General features: G+C 36.4%; 1 protein-coding gene across 4 annotated transcripts in view; it reads left to right on the plus strand.

Annotated features, from left to right (window-relative positions):
• Dcdc2 (doublecortin domain containing 2) overlaps positions 1-19876 on the plus strand; it is a 167005-nt gene that overhangs the window by 107881 nt on the left and 39248 nt on the right. For all 4 annotated transcript variants that reach the window (XM_074082779.1, XM_074082780.1, XM_074082781.1 and 1 more), the window contains one exon: positions 13584-13684. In XM_074082779.1, the coding sequence (XP_073938880.1) occupies positions 13584-13684 (101 nt within the window). The remainder of the gene's footprint in view (positions 1-13583; positions 13685-19876) is intronic.

Genomic DNA, 19876 nt, shown 5'->3' on the forward strand with positions numbered 1-19876 from the left:
GTCTGGAAAAAAAAATCCCACCATTTGTAACCCATAAAATTGATGCCACCGTCCATAAATGGGTCAAGAATGGCAGACTGGAAAACAATGGTAAAGTTGTTAAAAGTGTCGATTCCTGTCTCAGATTGTTATGTCTCAATCGTCTTCCACTACTTTCTGTCTATGGACTTGAGTATCACTTCTCATACGTAACGTGCAGGTAACAATAACAATAATGATAATTTCATGAAGTTTTTATGAGTATTACATGACTCAGTTACATTAACATGATTAGGATGACGTTTATCCTACAATTAGCATTCAATAAGTATTTGTTAATCATTGTTAATATGTTATTATTAATTTACATGTTGCTTTAGATAAGTGCTGAAGACAAAATGTCTCTTGACTCTATCATCATTGTCACTTATCCTAAAAGTAGATACCTTCTTAGGTTTGCCAATATTTGTGTTTTATTGTGTATGGAAGAATATGAAATATAATAACCAAATCAAAATTGGTTATACTTAATTAAATGGAAATGTTTAAAAATACAGAGTTTCAGGGCTTGACATGTGGCTCAAGTGATAGGGCCTTGCCTAGCAAGCACAGGTCCCTGAGTTCAAACCCCAGTACTGCAAAATCCAGTGAAAGATTGTTGTTTCTTTTCCCATGATGAAGAGAAGTGGAGCAATATTTTTCAATTATCAGTTAAGAAAGAAGCATGAATATCTGAAAGATACCATTCCTGAACTTTTAAGAAGCCTGATTGCTCCTTTTATAATGAAATTATTTCAAGATGAGCTCCAATCATGGGTTAAAATGCTAAGGAAGCACGTTTTATGTTTTTTCTAAACTACAGCATTCATACTTTTTTGTTATAGATACAGACCATAAGTCACAATACTGAACAATACTGAACTGGTAGATGCTCAATGAATACCTGTGGTTGGAGCAACATTAAATCAAAGTGAGAAAAGGTTGACTGATTTGTTCTTGTCTGGCTTGAACTGTCTTCCTTGGTAATTTCATAATAATAATTGTACCATTTTATGGCTCACTTGTATATTTCCTGTTGTTAGTTGAGGTCATGGTGACCTCCTCCATTTGTGGTTTGGCATTTTGTGTGAATGTTTATATTAATTGCTCACATATGTGCTTATTTTTTGTTAACTAGCCATCTTAAAATGGAGTTCAGTAGATTTGTTTAAATGAACTTGGCTCAAGCTATTTTAAATAAACTTTGGAACATGGGTCATGATATTGCAGGGAAAAATATCATGGAAAAATTGTTTTAATCTGCTGTTTATTGACAACAGTTCCTTGAATTGCAGACTCAAAGAAGATCGTCTAAGCTGGGTAACTTACAATGAAAGATTGTAACTTCCATTTTATGTTAAGATGGAAGATTAAGTACCAATCAAAGCTAAATGCTATCTTTAGCAAGGCATTGATTCTGATAAAATTTTATCATTCTCTTAATAAATTACCTTGGCTGCTTCATAAACACCTGAAATGCTGAGGTTTAAGAGATATTACTTTGATTGTCTAAAGCAAGTTAGAAGCATTACTAAGCTGTAAAATGTTGAAGCAGTTAAGTTAAAGATACCCTCACTCTGATTTATTGAGCAATTCAGGCATATGACCTGTGTCAGTTAGGCTAGATGAAAAATAATCTCTTTATTCAGGACAACTGATTGGCTCATTTCCACTGTATGCTACTTGAGTGAGGACCCCGTTCACGCTTAGCACCTGTCTCAAAAGTAGATAAACTTTGAAAGTGGTCACTATTTGCTTTATACTTACAATAGTATTGGCATTAAGCTCATTATTTTAAAACACTGTTGCTAGAGTTGAAAGTGGAGCATAAGCTTACTAAATTTGTCATTCAGTGTTAATTAAGATTAATAATTAACTTTTGAAAATACACATCTATTCCATTTTAATTTTTATAATTGAGGTGTGTATTTAATCATTTAAGTATATGCCATGTATATAATTTGGCTATTACTATAAGCTTCTCCTAAAATTGTATGTTTTTAGAGAACAACTACAAAGGAATGAAGGTATAGTTCGAGTGGTAGAGTGCCTGCCTAGCAAGTGCAAAGCGCTGAGTTCCAACTCCAGTACCACTGAGAGAGAGAAAAAGAGAGACAGTAAGAGAGAGAGAGAGAGAGAGAGAGAGAGAGAGAGAAACTAGTTAAGTTTGTCAACTGCAGACAGATTTCAATAATTCACGATCCTAGTTTCTCCTTTTTTTTTTTTTGTAAGATTTCAGGTGACTGGTGGAAAGTGCCTTGTGGCCTGGGTGGGTGCTGCTGTGTAGATTTCTCTCCTTGTTGTACCTCCCCCACCAGCCCTCTGCCCCCTGCAGTGCATTACTCTGTTACAATTCATTGAAGTATTTTAGCTCAGGTTTAAACTCCACTAAATATATCTGTGTAAAAAGAATGAAATGCAGTTCTAATTACATTTATATTTTCAAGATGGACTCTTGGTTTAATGTGGCCACAAGTGAATGGGGATTGTCTGCAAGAATGTTTGGATTTCATGAAACATGCTTATGCATTAGGGACACAGGTTTAGCAACTGCATTATAGTACTGACATCTGTGATGAATTCACTGAAGGGCAGGAGTCAGAAGAGATGAGATTTCACCCTCTTCATCCCTTCCTAACTCCCTGGCCTCAGGCCTCTGCGTGACTTTTGCAGGTCTCTCTTTACTTCACAGCCAATCAATTGAAAGAGTGGTCTACACTGCCTGCCTTGACTTCCTCAAGGGTGAGGGAGGGGGGCAGGGGAAAAAATGACCCAAACAATGTATGCACATGTGAATAAACGAATAATAAAAAAAAAAATACCAAAATCCCAATATGATCTGACTTTCACTCTGTACTGAAATTATTCCCTCCTCAGTGACCAATTCATCGGGGTGTCAAAGCTGGAGTATGTTTTAATACTGATTACCCCTTTGTTACTGATTTTTTTTCATTTCTTCCACAGCTCTCATAACAGCTCACTGTCTTAGTTTTTGCTATTTTTTTCAATTTTTGTAATTTTTCTTTTGCTTAAATGTTATATTCTAGAATTTGATCCCCAACCATCTTAAATTCACATCCCAATTTCTTTCCCAGACACTTGATTTTATCAACTAACTGTATTGTAACTGCTCCCAACTCTATATCCTTATCTTAGAACTTTATCCTATTGAACAGACTTATATTTCCCACCATTTACTGGACATTACTGTCGTGATCCTTAATAGGGGACTCAAACTAATATACACTCTGCTATGCTCACAATGGTTTGACGTACAATTTTTTGATATGACAGTCCTATAAAAGTATAATGTATTCAGTAGAAATCATATCTCACATTTTGAATTTTGATCTTCTGGGCAATATGTATGCAATCATCCCTTGCAGTGTTGGGCAGTGGCTCCCATCCCTAGCTCCCAGTCAACCCCAAATTCACAAGGGCGAACAACAGACACCTCACAGGGGACTGTAGCTAATCTATGGTGTTTGACAGGTTAGGTGTATAAAATACACTTTTGACTTATAATATATTCAACTTATGATAAGTTTATTTGGACATTACCCCATCATAAATGAAGGAGCATTATCATCTCCCTTCTACATACCCCTATTCTCTTCTTTCCCTTGACTGTTCAGACTTGGACAGACATATAGACACCCAAGCCATAAATCTCAGAGTCCTCCTTCAATTCCTGTCTCCCCTCATCTCCCACATCCAGGCAGTCAGGGAGTTAGGCCAATAAAACCTGTCAGTGTCTCTTGTTGCTGCTGTCAATCTTATAGCTGTTGCCTTCTTTTAGGACATGCAGTATTCAGTGCAGGGCTGTGGTCCTACAACACCAGAGCCCACCCTGGCATGCTTTATCTCCTTTTTTAATATATTCGAACTTTCTTGGTTACCAGACTTCCTGTCCTCCCATTTTCATCCTGCCTTGTATGGCTTTTGTGGATCCCACATTCCAGGCTTTTTTTCTAGTCTTCTTACTCTGACTTGAAGTCTCCCACTCAGCACTATCATCCTAGGTAGCCATAAGTACTACCTTCCATATCTTGCCTTTGACACACACTTTGTCATGACTGACTGTCCAGGAAAATCCTATTTCCAGTATATTCCCCAAGTCCTGTGCATAAAGTCCTTCAGTTGCGCTTCATCATCTTAGAGGTCAAGTTGAAATCCATGGTCATATCAAACATATTTTTCTGAATCTTTACTCTTACAATTTGTCAGCCTTATATGCTGCTACTCCCCAGCCCTGCAACCTTTCTGCAGTCATGTGACCTGCATGTTCCAGTTCCTGGAACAGTGCCTCCAAGCCTTTGTATATACTGATCATTCTGTGCAGAGTACCTTCCTTTGCTCTTTGGTGGCTAATTCTGCTTGCCTTTGGATTTGCAGCTTCTGTCTCTTACAAGCCTTCTTTGACTATTCTCCCTATTTTCCATTAACCTTTCCTACTAAAAGCCTGTGTAGCATTTGCTACTCTTACCATTCTGTGCTATGGATTTTTCTGTGTAACTCCCCAGAAAATAATAAGCATTTTGAGGCCAGTGCCTTGTTCATCTGTCTATGGGGGTTGTTCAGCATGAACCCACACATAAGACTCAGCACGTTTGTAAGATAAATGCATGAATGAACAAAAATGTGAAAGACTACTATGCATTTCTGCTATATACAAGTACTCTCATTGTTACCATGACAAATTTTCTAGAGTACAGAAATGGTTTAAGTATGACTCTTTTATGGACTGGAATATGCAATATGGAGGCAGTTGGACAAACCAGAGTTAAGAGCAGTAATCATGAATTTTAGGGCACTTATTAGGTAAAGTCACTATGGTGGAAAGAAGAGCAAATGAATTATTCTGCTGAATTAAAACTAATTTTCATATAATTTTTATAAGGCTACAAGGAAGAAATGAAAAAGTAAAGCTGTACATATTTATTGGTTTTGGTAAACCTATTCAAAGTTTATTCTTAGTCCCACATATCTGGTATAGGCCTTAGAAATAATATCAAAATTTACATAGTTTATACTCATGAATTATATATATTATAAACATATGCTTTTATCTTTATACTCTGAGTATTTCTAATTTTGATGAAAATCTAAAACATCAAAATCTAAAAGAATAAAATACAAATGTAGAGATAAGAACAAAATTGCCCATATTCCAGAAATCAAGGATAATAATCCTACTTTTCTTTCCAACTACACTTAGGGTATTTTGTTACGTCCATTTAAAGTTAGCATAAAATACATGTGCTTAAAGTCAATTCTATGCAAATATTTAATAGTCAAATTTATACATCACTTCTATAACAGATGATATTTAATACCCTGGAGTGGGAGTCAGAGAACAGAATAGTGAATAGGTATTTCAATCTTGCAGTTATGGAAACTCAACCTGTGTAAGTGTATGGATAAAGTTATTTCATGTAGCATAAATTGCTAAAGAAAAATATGTCTTGTGATATTCTTGTCTCTATAAAAAGTTTCTAATTAAGCTTATGGAACATAATGAAACATATGGAGAAGACTAGTGATTAAAAAACATTTGGATTATATCACTGAACCAAATCAGATGTACTCAGAACATTATCTGTCATTGATTAGTTTTCAGTCTTCCTTGTGATGATTAACTTTAATTTAGAGGAGTGGTGTGAGGAGGGATATTGTCTAAGTTGTAAGAAGGATACAGGAAGGCTGAAAAAGCAAGCATTATTAATGTGAGCCTTCTTATCCTTTCTACATTAGTGTTTGCTAAATGTCATAAAGACTGCTTTCTTCTGGTCCATTTTTCTGGATGTGCATTAATTTTCAGTTATGTTTTTTCATGTCGTGTTGTGATTACAATGCATCTCTATCTATGAAGAGTAATATAGGAATTTAATATATTTCACATACGCATACCATTTACATTAACATTGAGCTAATAAAAATTATTTTTATCATGTTTTTACAAATTTTAACTTTATTTCTACCTCTAGTGACTGATGTGACACATGAAGAGTATTTGCTGGTAAATAGATCTAAGTTTTCTTTTCTTCTTAGAATATTATTTCATGTATTCAAATCCACAAACTCCTTTCCCTCCACTTTTTCTCTAGTCATCTATTGGGTTTAATGCACCGATTTTAAAACAACATTTTGTTTTAAATTTGATGTAATGTTTTTATTAGGCTGTCTGAATAGCACATCAGAGAAAAATTTTTGTAGTCACATTAAACTTTACTGCTTGCATATAGAATTTCCAGTTAATAGATATTTAAAGATTTTCATAAACTATTTAGGACTGGTGATCAGGATGTAGTTGTTTTCTTATTTATACTGATAAGTTTCAATCAGGATACATTTAAATGATAAATGTATTAAAATATGGTATGTAGCACTATTGAAGAATAATTTTTCATAAGTCTAGTGAAAAGGCAATATTGTTAGTCTGAAAGACTAGTTATTGTCAGCTACTGAATATGTCACTTAATGATAATTTGATAACCTTTCTTATTTGAGGACATTACAGAACTATGATGTTAAACTGAGATACTGAGGCTTTGAAACCAGGAAATGCTTTCATTTTAGCTGTTATAGTTGCAGAAAAGCTAAAAATCATCAACATTTGTTCATATTTCATCAGGGAAACAGATTCATATTTAATATGAACAACACAGTGATGATATGACTTCCCTTCCTCAGCAGCTCTGCTTTCATTTTTTTAGGCAATGAAATTCATAAGGGATAAGTGAAAAATAATTGAGGAGCATTTTCATTTTTACTGGAGTGTTTGTTATTGCTTTACTGTGTAATATACACTGAAATGTCTATTCATGATTCAAAGAAAAAAGATTAGAGCTGAATTTGGGTGTAGTGTGCATCCAAGCATTGAATTTGATCCTTCTCTAGTAATTGAATGAGAGCAGTATTGTGCATCAAATTTATCCTTGCTCTTTAGTTCGTTAGCAATGGCTTTTGTTGCAAAGGTTTTAGGGCGGGGGAAGACTTAAAATATCTAATAACTTTTCTTCTGGCAGATGTATGTGGGGGAGGTAGTGGTTGTGTGCACCTTGTATGGGAGGGAGAAAGAAAAGTAAATATAAGAAGGAAAACAAAAGGCGGAGGGCTCAAATGAGAGTTTTCTGATCACTTTCTTTTTAGCAGAAAGAGTAAAAGATGTCTGAGCTTTCTGCCTTTGCCCAGCAGATATGTGTTCTAATCAGAAAGGAGATCTGTGGTGGTTGTTGCCTTGAAACTATTTGGACCACAGTTTTAGAGATGTGTTGTATGCGTTTCCTATGGCTGCTGTTAACAAATTGGTAACTTAAATCAACACAAATATACTATAGGTCTGGAGGTCAGAATTCCAAAATGGATCTCACTAGGCTAGAGTCTCTTCCTTCTGGAGACTGTGTGGAAGAACTGGTGTCCTAGCCATTTCTGGTTTCTAAAGGCAGTCTGTACTCTTTGGCTTATGGTCTCTTCCATCTTCAAAGACAACAATGGCAGCTCAGTTCTTCCACATTGTACCACCCTGACTCTGATTCTCTCGATTTTGCTTACAAAGACCCTGGTGATACATTGGGTCAACAGGAATAATACAAGGTTATCTTCCTATTTCTATGTCAGCTGATTACCTCTCAATTCCATTTGTAAACTTAATTCCCCCTTTCCATGTTATGCAACATATTCATAATTTTTGAAGCTTATGATGTGGGCATGCACCTCAGTTTTCTTTTTCTTCAAATCCCTTTGTTCTTCTCCTCCACCCCCATCCATACTGCCATGTGTGGCCAGATTGGTGCAAATCCTATAAGAACACCAAGATGGATTGGGCAAATGGTTTTTAAGTTTTTGGCTACATTCTGTCTCAATATAGCAAACATTGTTGAGTCTTCATTCTTCCAACAAATTCCTTTTGCATGTCTTCTACATACTGAGTTGTTTAATACTAGGGAAGAGGCAGTGAACAATGCTCTCTTGGAGCTTACAATTTGGTGGGGAGTGAAAACACTAAATCACCAAACAAACAAAAATCTTAGCTAGTAATAAGTGGGCTAATCAGAAAATTAATACAGGGTCATATGAATGACTGGGTAGCTACTGGAATTGAAATGAGGACGGTTTCCTGGAATGAGGAAGGTTTTATGAGATCTGAATGACAAGAAGTAGTGAATAATGTGAAAGGGGAGAAACATTTCAGACAGAGGGTATAAGAAGTACAAAGCAATAAGGTAGGAATGAGTTTTCTGGTAGGAACAGAATGAAGCCAGTGTAGCTGGATTTTAATGGGTAAGGCAAAAATGATACGAAATGTGGGCCATGAGTGAGTGAAGTGGCAGATCTCTTCTCTGTAAGCCATGGTGAGGAAATTGGATTGAATTGTGTGTTGGAAAAGTGTTGGAAAGTTTCTAACTGTGAGATGAGGTAGATAATATTTTTGCATATTGATGGTGCCCAATGTTTTTTTTATGGTTCTGTGGTTTGAACTCAGGGCCTCACACTTGCTAGGCAGGCACTATTACCACTTGAGCCACTCCTCCAAACTATGATGTTGATGAGACTACCTATGAAGAATGCATAGATAAAGACATAAACCCATGGTACTGGTTTGGGTTACAACACTTAGAAGTTGAGCAGAGGAGGATGGGTTGGCCAAAGAGACATGAAAGAATCTGCTAGTAGTGATGCTGGTGAGAGAGGGAAGGGTGGAGGGAGGGAGGGAGGGAGGGAGGGAGAGAGAGAGAGAGAGAGAGAGAGAGAGAGAGAGAGAGAGAGAGAATGAGAGAATCACCTGAATTAGAAACTGCTCAGAGATCTAGAGAATGAGAACATAAAGGTGATCCTCATTATGGTGATTGATAATTTTGGCAAGAACAGTCCCTATGGAGTACTGTTGCAGGAAGCTAGATTAGAACAAATGGAAGAGGTGTGGGAGTTTTCTTTTATATGATACATAGGCATTCAGCTTTTGTTCTTACTGTATACAATTAACTTTAGAGGAAGCAAAATTGCTGACACTTAAATAAGAAATAATTTCATGAGCAGTTGAAAATTATACTAATGCTTATTAAAAGGGGACTTGGAAGAAATCTAGAATGTGTGCAAGACTATTATTGGCACACCCAAAGTTTATAGATGGAAGTCTGTAGCAAAAAGAGTGAGTTACTTGCTGATGTTGGTTTAGAGTAGGACTAAATTGCTATTTTTATGAATATCCTGAGTAACACTTGAAACTACTTCTATGCCCCCAAACACCTCTACCCTAAGTGGCACCTGCCCTTTGTAAATTGTGGCTTGGATGCCTGAAATTGCTATTGATAACTGCATAAATGTTATACATAACATTATGACCCAAATCACCAATTTATGGTGCATGTTTAAATTAGTGGTAATAATAAGGGTAAAGTGAAAGGTTTTGAAGTGTTGGAATAATATTTTCCTTTATAAAAAATGCAACACTGAAAATTTCTCATGGAATCTGTCCTTGCACACAGGTGTTTTAAATTTTCAATATTTTTTCTTTGACTTCTTCCATGAAGTGTCTTCAATTTTGTTTTACTATGGCATCAACACAGGGAAAATATTCTTATTATATCATTCAAATTCTTTCCCATTGTAGGTTGCCTTTTTTGGCAATTCTTGTGTGTCAAATGATTTTAATTTTCTGGTTTATGGCCTGATTTACTTTTGAACATTCACATTGGCCCACTGATCTTGGCCATGGATGAAGTATATGTACACACAGATTCTATTACAAATAATACTTCTAGGCAATGCCAGAAGTTTGGTGTTTGCATAATACTTTGTATTATTAGTTCAGTTTAGCAAACATTTTCTCAAAACCTGTCAAGATGCTGACCTTGTGCTAAGCATAGGACTTACAAAGACAGAGGTTGTGATCTATGCCCAAAATAGCTTGTGGTCAACAGTGAGAGGAGGAAGAATCAGTAAAATAAATTGACAAAATAAAGCATGATTTATGAATAAACAAAGTATGTGAGACAAAGAATAGTGTGCAGGAGGAGAAAGCTATTGGTTTTGTTTGGTTGTGGGGTTAGGAGATAAGATTGGAGACAATCTTTATAGAGACATTGACATTGAATATGATTTGAACTGTCAATAGGATTCCAACAGAAAGCCACATGGGGAAGCTTGCACTGAGCATAAAGGCACAGACAAGAGACATGAAACAGCACATTGGTACTGTGACCCTTATGTACTTTGGTTCTGACTGAATATGGTCTGTGATTGAAGTCACCACATGTGATGAAGAAAATACATTTGGAACTGAGATGATGTCAATGGAGTTGGAGAGTCACAGTATTCAGTCTAGCATGTAGAATGGCTCATCCATTGGGCATTATTACTCAGATGATAAGGCATGGGATGGGACAATTTCCTTTAATATGAGGCAGAAGGAGAGACTGATCAGTTGCATAATCTATTTGTATCAAAATCAGGAAGTCAATGTACCCAGTTGCAAGTTTGGGAAGAGAAAACTAAATGTTGGGCAGAGTTGTGAGGAGTAGGGTAGAGCTAGGCATGAGGCAGGAGGGGAATCCACATGTAGGAAAGATTAAACTGAGGACTTGCCTTTTGTCTTATGTTTCAATAAACATTTATTGAAACATACGTATATGGTAGTATTGGGGTTTGAACTCAGGATCTCATGCCAGCTAGCTGGGTATTCTATCATCCTTAGCTCAACAGCTATGTATATGGAAAGAGAAACAGCCCTTATCTCTGTGATCTCCCTTGATGAGCTGATAAGCCTTCAAAGAGCAGCCCTCCAATGTTTCCCAGATTGACCATTATTCAGTTTGTCTTAATCCGCATTCACCCATCAATCAATTGCATAAAGTTTACCCTTATTCATTTAAAAACTTCTATGTTCATTGTTCAGTATTTTCCATTAATTTTAACATGGCATCACCACCTTCATTGTGTTGGATGGCATGGAAAATACTCATCATATGATTTTAAGGTAAACAATGACATAAACTATATATGCAGTAAGATATTAGTGTGTGTGTGTGTGTGTGTGATAGAAAGTGTTGTCAAAATATTACTGATAGTTATTTCTGGGTCATGAGATCATGAGATCAATAAAATGTTTATTTTCTACATCTTTCAAGTTTTCTGAAGTGTATACATCTTGTATAAGCGATTTATAATAAAAATACTTTGTAAATGTATTTTTTTCTTAAAATTAATATCACTCCCACCTTTATCATTTGTAGTGAAAACTGAAATTCTAGTGGGATTTCTCTTTTTACATAGACATTTTATAGCTGCTCTTCCATTTTTGGTCCTGTTTATTCCTATGAATTCTTTACTAAACTATCTTTCTTGGGGTTGTGGTAAGGATGCCTAATGTTGCTATATCAGTAACTGCAAAAGCATTGCACATAATAACTGCCATTATATCTAAATTGCCAATTCAAGATACATGATTAAATTAGTGCTAATAATAAAGGGAAAGTGGGAAGGTTTTGAAGCATTGGAATAATATTTCCCTTTATAAAAAGCGTAACACTTTTGCAAATTTCTCATGGAATCTGTTCTTGCATGTAAATATTTAAAATTTTTTTCTTTGACTTCTTCTATGAAGTATCTTCAGTTGCATTTCACTATGGCATCCACAGAAAGGAAACACTCCTATTGTATCATTCAAGTTCTTTCCCATTGCAGTTTGGCTTTGTTGGTAACCTTTGTACATAAATTTCTTTCTGACCTTCATCTTCTGCTTGTGCTGCCAAAGAAAATGGCTTAAACACCTCAGTTCACTGAAGAACAAAACCCTCCCCACACCTAAGGCAAACATTTTTATCTCTGTTCTCTGTCTGTATCACTGTACACAATGTTGAGCTTTGCTGCTTTGTTTTTTTGTTGTTGTTTATATCCTTATGGTTGCCATTTTCCATTCCAGTGCCCTTTCAGTTTTATTTTATTTGTTATTATTGATTGTATTCTCTTCTGGTGAAATGCCTGTACTAAAAACACATCTGCAAGCCATTCATAGCTCTGCTTGGATATAGTTAAACATTTCATTCAATGTGTGTATTAAGAACATATTCCTTTGGTATCTATAGATTTCTTTTTATAGTCTCTTTGTAAGCAAGTGCAACACTTGGATGTAAAAAATGTCATCCAAAAAGTCATGTACATCCATCATAACTATAGTGTACTGCGTTGGGCATCTGAACACAATTGCTGTCTTCTAAGGTAATTGCAGAAATGAATGTCAAACATGCCTATTTTCTTCTATTCCCTTTCTTCCTTTCCTCCCTTCCTTCCTGCTTCCTTCATTCCTTCTTCACTTGGCTTTTTAGCTTCCCTAACACTGTAGTCCTTACTGATTATAGTTCTTAACTTGTTCACCTTTTTGGAGTTGTGTTTATCTCTGCCTCATTAGACTAGGCAAACACTCTACCACTGAGCTTCACTCCCAACCTAGTCTACATTTTACTCATATCTTAGGCTGTCACATTGACTCACACTGTGCCTTACGTGTAATGAATTGCTCCTCAATAAATACAAAAATACATTTTGTGTTTAATTAAGGATAACTTCATAACTTTAGCAATATGGGGTATTAATATGTAGAATGCATAAATAATTATGCTCTGGGATACATTCTTCCATCACAGAAACAGAGGAGACTTGAAGACAAAAGATAAAAAAACATTTCTAGATTGTAGGACAATCAAATACTATAATAGATTACCAGGGAAAGAAGTAAAATCTCCATCCCTGGAGAGCCTTAAAAATTAGACAGAGAAAACATCTGTGAGAATGGCTAAAGCATTAAACCTGTCTTGAGGCAAGAAGATAGACGGAATGACAAATGGCTCTGTGATTCTTTGATTACTTCGCCTGGAGAAGAGAAGGCTGAGGGGAGACATTAAAACTACTTCAAATATGGAGAATAGTGATTATTGCTTTCCAGAGGAAAGCAAGTTGAAGGAGTTTAACCTAAAGTCTTAGAGATTTAGGCTACATTTTATTGTCAAGGATTTAAAGTCATAGGTTGTAAAAATCTTGTAGAAACCTACAAAATAAATGATATTGAATTTTTGGTGGGATGTGGAAAGTCAGCTCTATAGTTGTATTGCAATAAAAATATTTTTACACTAATCTGAATATAGAGAATGATTCCAATGTATTATATTCACTGTACAGCATTCTCCCAGGAAAGGAAATTTTCTGAAAGTCATATTTTAAGAATGGCAAGAATCATCTCTGGTTCCTGGCTAAGTGAAGAGAACCTAGATCTTAACTGTGATGTCCTTCCCATCTCAGTCCTTCTACAGGGTCATGTTATCAGATCAGTAGCCAAAGGGTGAGCAGGAGTTCCAACAGAGCTCTGCTCTGCTGGTTCCTCCTTTTCCCAATGATAATGTAGAAGAATTGGTGGGGGTGGTAAAGGCTGTCTAAATTTTATCTCTGAAAAGGGATCCAAAATACTATGAAAAGATAATCATTAGGTATTTTGCTGTAATTTCAGCATTTAGCCACATGATGTCACAATTGGATTTTGATTTTCACTGTGTATTTGTCTCAAATAATAGATGAAGGCATTTTCAAAGCTGGAGCAGAGAGATCTGAAATGTGGGAGGCAGCTGAAGTCCAAGAAGATGAAGATACTCAGGTTGAGCTTCCAGTTGATCAGGTAATCTTCACACCTTTAAACATGGTACAAACCCATAATTACTGGTTGCTTTTCAAGTTTCATGTTACCTACCTCACACTGTTCCTATTGCTTGTGATAGTTAAGCCCTCTCAGGTGTTAAGCAGCAAATAGCCTTAAAAACATAACAAAACACCCTTCAATTCTTCTTAGTATTCCTACAAAGAATAGCCATTGGAACTTAGACTTTCTCTTTTAATGTGGAAAATGTATGTCTTTAATAAATAGCATTGAAGACCAAGATGGGTATGACATACAAAGAAGGAGAAAGTTTGACACAAAAAGAATTGGGTGGGGAATTTTATCTAGGAAAAAAGTCCTTCTCCATTGAGAAAAGCAAATTAAAAATGCCATGGTGTTCTCTCCTTTGGTGTTCTTGAAAGTGTTGTGATTAGAATTTGTTTTTCTTAAAGGAATTGCTTACATAAATGCAACTCAAATATTTGCTATGTGTGTACTGGTTTTCTTTCTTAGGCCAGAGGGACAGTGTACGTTTTAGGGGTGTGTATGTGTGCTTCTAGAAGGGACTAAATGGTGTTAATTCTGATTAAATGATGCAAGAAGTAAGTCAGTTACGCTTTTTAATGCAATTCAACAAGCTTCCTTACAATTGTAAGTGGAGGATTAGAGTTTAGGTGAGGAAGGGGAAATGACAATCACAGACTCTAGGGGATGGAGAGAATTCACTAGGAATTGCCACTTGTCCTCTGACTACTATGTGATATTTCCTTTTCTAAAAGCAAATTTCACAATCCAGCAAATTCCATAAATGATCTACTCAATTGTATTTATCTTAGCAAGGCAGCAGTGAGATTGCTGCTTGATTATTCCACAGGCACTTCCTGCAAATGCTGCCTTCCTGATGAAAAGCCTAATGTGCTAAAAAATCACAGATTTAAAAAATCCAATTTATTTCTTAGGGTTTGCAATAACTAATAATTTTTCATAAACTCCAGTTATAGTTACTTTCTCCTAAGGGAAAATGGAATTTTAACTCTTCTCTGAAGCTATAATTAAATATTACATTTTAATACAAAGAAGAGTAATCATGTATATACAACACTAAATAGTTGTAGAAGCCAAGACTCATTTATATTCCAAAGTCAAAATATCAAGAGAAAACCATGGCATTATTAGTAAAATCGAAATCTCTCTGTTAATCACTTATTAAACAACTTGCAAAATCTGTGAGAGCTATTTGTTTACTTATGCATTTGCTGATTATAATGAAGGGGAGTTGGGAGGGAGACTTGATCTCTGGTAATACTTGAATAGCCTTGGATGTGTGTCTCAAGCTTGATTTCTTATTTGACTTGTTGTGCTGGCTTATTAAAATGCAAAGATGCCAGAGAGGCTAAAAAACAGATTGGTAAAAGCTGGGCAATATCAACAAATTGATGTCAGCTTGAAGGAAACAAAGCCAGGTAACAAAAGATCAGTTACTTCCTTCTTTGACTCTTAATCCTAGTGCTGGGGTTGTCTGGTCCATTTGGTTGGTGCCAGGCACTTCAGAGGTCAGGTCTTAGAGCCATTCTACATCCTAAGCAGCTGTGGTATAAATATTGGGAAAAACCAAGTTAGAGTGTGGGGAAATTAGTGTAAAGCCCATTAGCTCTGTAATAGTAAGAACATCTCTGAGAATATGACCCCCCTATTTATTAAGTCCCTAGTGAGCACTGAGCTCTGCAATAGGCATTATCTTATTTAATCATGATGCCATAAGATAGGTCTATCCTCGCCATTTTTCATGTATTTGCAGAAACAAAGTGAGCTTAGATAGGTGAATTAACACGCCCAAGGTCGTAGCTTTCAGAAAATGGGACTTAATGCAGATTCAACTTCAAAGTAAAGGAGTGGCCTCCGTGACAGCACTAAATAAAAACAAAATAACAACAAAAAACCGAGGGAAGGAAAAAAGTTCCTATATAAAAGAGGCGATGTAGTCATTGTATTTTACTTGGCTTGCTATAAATAATATTTCCATACATATTGTCTTGGCCTATTGGCTAGTTTAACTTCTTTGGCTTGGTTTCCCATCACTAGGAAAGACTGTGTATGTGTGTGTGTAAATATCGTTACAAATTGGCCAAGTACTTTATTCAATCTTGAAAAGCAGCTCAATTTTTAGAAGTCAGCACTGAGCTTCTGTTGAGAGGCTGTTCTCCATAGATTCCTGTGGTTCTGCAGGTCCTGTGGGTAAAGCACTGCCTATCTTTGCTCTGCACCATCTTCTTAAGGATGTTTGTACAGTGAACAGCCTTGAAGGTAGAGATAGTGACTTCCTGTGGAACAATTTTTCTCAACTGGAGGCAACTTTTTTTCCATGGGGATATTTTGGGGGACATGTTTGTTGTCATAAGTGGGGACATTATTAGCATCTAGTGGGTAGTGTGGTTAAGGATGCTACTAAATATAGGTAAGGCAAATGAGAATTCTCACAACCAAAGTTACCCAGCCAAAATTGTCAATAGTGATGAGATTGAGAAATCCTGCTTTGTGGCAAAGGTCAGGTTTCTTTGTTGTACAGAATAATAAAGATAATAATATCTTCCTATGGTGCAAAGGTCAGGCAGATTTACTACCCATTATAAAAAACAATACTACAGGTTGAACTTAGGGCCTCCCATTTGCTAGGCAGGCACTCTAACTTGAGCCACTCTTCCAGCTCTTTTTGCTTTGGTTAGTTTTGGGATAGGGTCTCTCTTTTGCCTAGAACATCCTGGACTGCTTCTCCATCCTATTTTTGCTTCTCCACATAGCTGGGATGACAGGTGTATGGCACTGTTCCCAGCCATTGGTTGAGATGAAGTCTTGTGAACTTTTTGCCCAGGTTGGCCTCAAACTGTGATCTTCAGATCTCTGCCTTCTGAGTAGCTAAGATTACAGGCTTGAGTCACAGTGCCTGACCCCATTATGAAAAAATTTGATGCCATTGAATTGTACACTTAAGACTTAAATATTGTACATTAAAGATAGGAAGTTTTATGTTATATATATTTTTCCATAATAAAAATATTAAGAGGAAAAATCTGGGTTCTCCAAGCTTGGAGTTTTTTTTTTTTTTTTTTTTTAAGTGTAAACCACTATGTTTGTCACCTAGGCCCCTTCTCATTGCCTGTTGGGAAGTGAAGGGCTTTGGTGCATATGCTGACGTCTTGGCTATTGCTGTTTTTCTTTAAACTGGTTAAATCTGCTCTTCAGAGTTGGTCTGGTATTTTTCTTCATCATTAGTTTGGGAATTTCCTTTCCTTCTCCAGTGAATGGATTCCCTAGTTTTTGGATTTCATGTCTTCCTTCCTCTCGGTTGCACGTTCATTTTTGTGAAATTCACGTTTAGTAGCTTCCAGAGACTTCATGGCAGGGGTATGTGTGTGTGTGTGTGTGTGTGTGTGTGTGTGTTGAGAGAGAGAGAGAGAGAGAGAGAGAGAGAGAGAGAGAGACTTTTCATGTCTGAAAAGTTCTTTCTTTACTCCAACTTGAGAATGACTAGGTATGAAATTGGATGCCCAATGTAATATCGCTGAGCATTTGAAAGCATCGCTCAATTTTACTTTGCATTCAAAAGGGAAATTGAGAAGCTTGATGTCATTGTCTTTCCTGAACTTTTGTATTTAGTACTTTTTTTCCATCCCTGGACACTTCTTTGTTCCTGGTGTTCTGAAAATTTCCAATTATGTTCCTTGGTGTAGGTCTTCTTACTCATTGGGTACTCAATGCACTTTTACTATTCAAAATGTTTGCTCTTAATTTTGGAAAAAATTATTGAATTAATTCTTTGATTATTCCCTTCTAATTTTTCTAAATTGTCAGTTTTTTTTAAACAAAAGCCTCAATTTCTGAGGCTTTTGATTCTGAGGACATTTGGATCTATTTTCTACTTTTTTTTTATTCATATGTGCATACAATGCCTGGGTCAATTCTCCCCTCTTCCCGAACCCCCTCCCCCCCACCTTGCTACCTGAAGAAACCATTTTGCCCCTATCTCCAATCCTGCTGAAGAGAGAGTATAGGCAACAATAGGAAGGACCAAGGGTTTCTGCCAGCCAAGACAAGGATTGCTATACAGGGAGCTGACTCACACCAACCTCCCGTGCATGTGTGTTACCTTCTAGGTTAATTCTTCTTGATCTCACCTTTTCTCTAGTTCCTGGTCCCCTTCTCCTATTGGCCTCAGTTGCTTTTAAGGTAGATCTGCTTCAGTTTCTCTACGTTGAGGGCAACAAATGCTATCAAGTTTTTTAGGTGTCTTACCTACCCTCATGCCTCCCTTGTGTGCTCTTGCTTTTATCATGTGCTCAAAGTCCAATCCCATTGTTGTGTTTGCCCTTGATCTAATGTCCACATATGAGGGAGAACATACGATTTTTGGTCTTTTGGGCCAGGCTAACCTCACTCAGAATGATGTTCTCCAATTCCATCCATTTACCAGTGAATGATAACATTTCGTTCTTCATGGCTGCATAAAATTCCATTGTGTATAGATACCACATTTTCTTAATCCATTCGTCAGTGGTGGGGCATCTTAGCTGTTTCCATAACTTGGCTATTGTGAATAGTGCAGCAATAAACATAGGTGTGCAGGTGCCTCTGGAGTAACCTGTGTCACAGTCTTTTGGGTATATCCCCAAGAGTGGTATTGCTGGATCAAATGGTAGATCAATGTTTAGCTTTTTAAGTAGCCTCCAAATTTTTTTCCAGAGTGGTTGTACTAGTTTACATTCCCACCATCAGTGTAAGAGGGTTCCTTTTTCCCGAATCCTCGCCAACACCTGTTGTTGGTAGTGTTGCTAATGATGGCTATTCTAACAGGGGTGAGGTGGAATCTTAGCGTGGTTTTAATTTGCATTTCCTTTATTGCTAGAGATGGTGAGCATTTTTTCATGTGTTTTTTGGCCATTTGAATTTCTTCTTTTGAGAAAGTTCTGTTTAGTTCACTTGCCCATTTCTTTATTGGTTCATTACTTTTGGGAGAATTTAGTTTTTAAGTTCCTTATATATTCTGGTTATCAGTCCTTTGTCTGATGTGTAGCTGGCAAATATTTTCTCCCATTCTGTGGGTGTTCTTTTCAGTTTAGAGACCATTTCTTTTGATGAACAGAAGCTTTTTAGTTTTATGAGGTCCCATTTATCTATGCTATCTCTTAGTTGCTGTGCTGCTGGGGTTTCGTTGAGAAAGTTCTTACCTATACCTACTAACTCCAAAGTAGTTCCTATTCTTTCCTGTATCAACTTTAGAGTTTGTGGTCTGATATTAAGATCCTTGATCCATTTTGAGTTAATATTGGTATAGGGTGATATACATGGATCTAGTTTCAGTTTTTTACAGACTGCTAACCAGTTTTCCCAGCAGTTTTTGTTGAAGAGGCTATCTTTTCTCACCTTTGTCAATGAAAAGTTGGTTATAGTTGTCTGGCTTCATATCTGGGTCTTCTATTCTGTTCCACTGGTCTTCATGTCTGTTTTTGTGCCAGTACCATGCTGTTTTTATCATTACTGCTTTGTAATATAGTTTGAAGTCAGGTATCGTGATACCTCCAGCATTGTTCTTTTGACTGAGTATTGCCTTGGCTATTCGTGGCCTCATGTGTTTCCATATAAATTTCACAGTAGATTTTTCATTCTCTTTAATGAATGTCATTGGAATTTTGATGGGAATTGCATTAAACATGTAGATTACTTTTGGGAGTATCGACATTTTTACTATGTTGATTCTACCAATCCATGAGCATGGGAGATCTCTCCACTTTCTATAGTCTTCCTCAATCTCTTTCTTCAGAAGTTTATAGTTTTCCTTGTAGAGGTCTTTCACATCTTTTGTTAGGTTTACACCTAGGTATTTGATTTTTTTTGAGGCTATTGTAAATGGAATTGTTTTCATACATTCTTTTTCAGTTTGCTCATTATTAGTGTATAGAAATGCTAATGATTTTTCTATGTTGATTTTATATCCTGCTACCTTGCTATAGGTATTGATGATGTCTAGAAGCTTCTGAGTAGAGTTTTTTGGGCCTTTAAGGTATAGGATCATATCATCTGCAAATAGGGATATTTTGTATTCCTTTTATTCCTTCTTCTTGCCTAATTGCTCTGGCTAGGAATTCCAGTACTACGTTGAATAGGAGTGGGGATAGTAGGCATCCTTGTCTATTTCCTGATATTAGAGGGAATGGCTGT

The sequence above is a fragment of the Castor canadensis genome, chromosome 8 (assembly GCF_047511655.1).
Source record: "Castor canadensis chromosome 8, mCasCan1.hap1v2, whole genome shotgun sequence".
Lineage (NCBI taxonomy): Eukaryota > Metazoa > Chordata > Mammalia > Rodentia > Castoridae > Castor > Castor canadensis.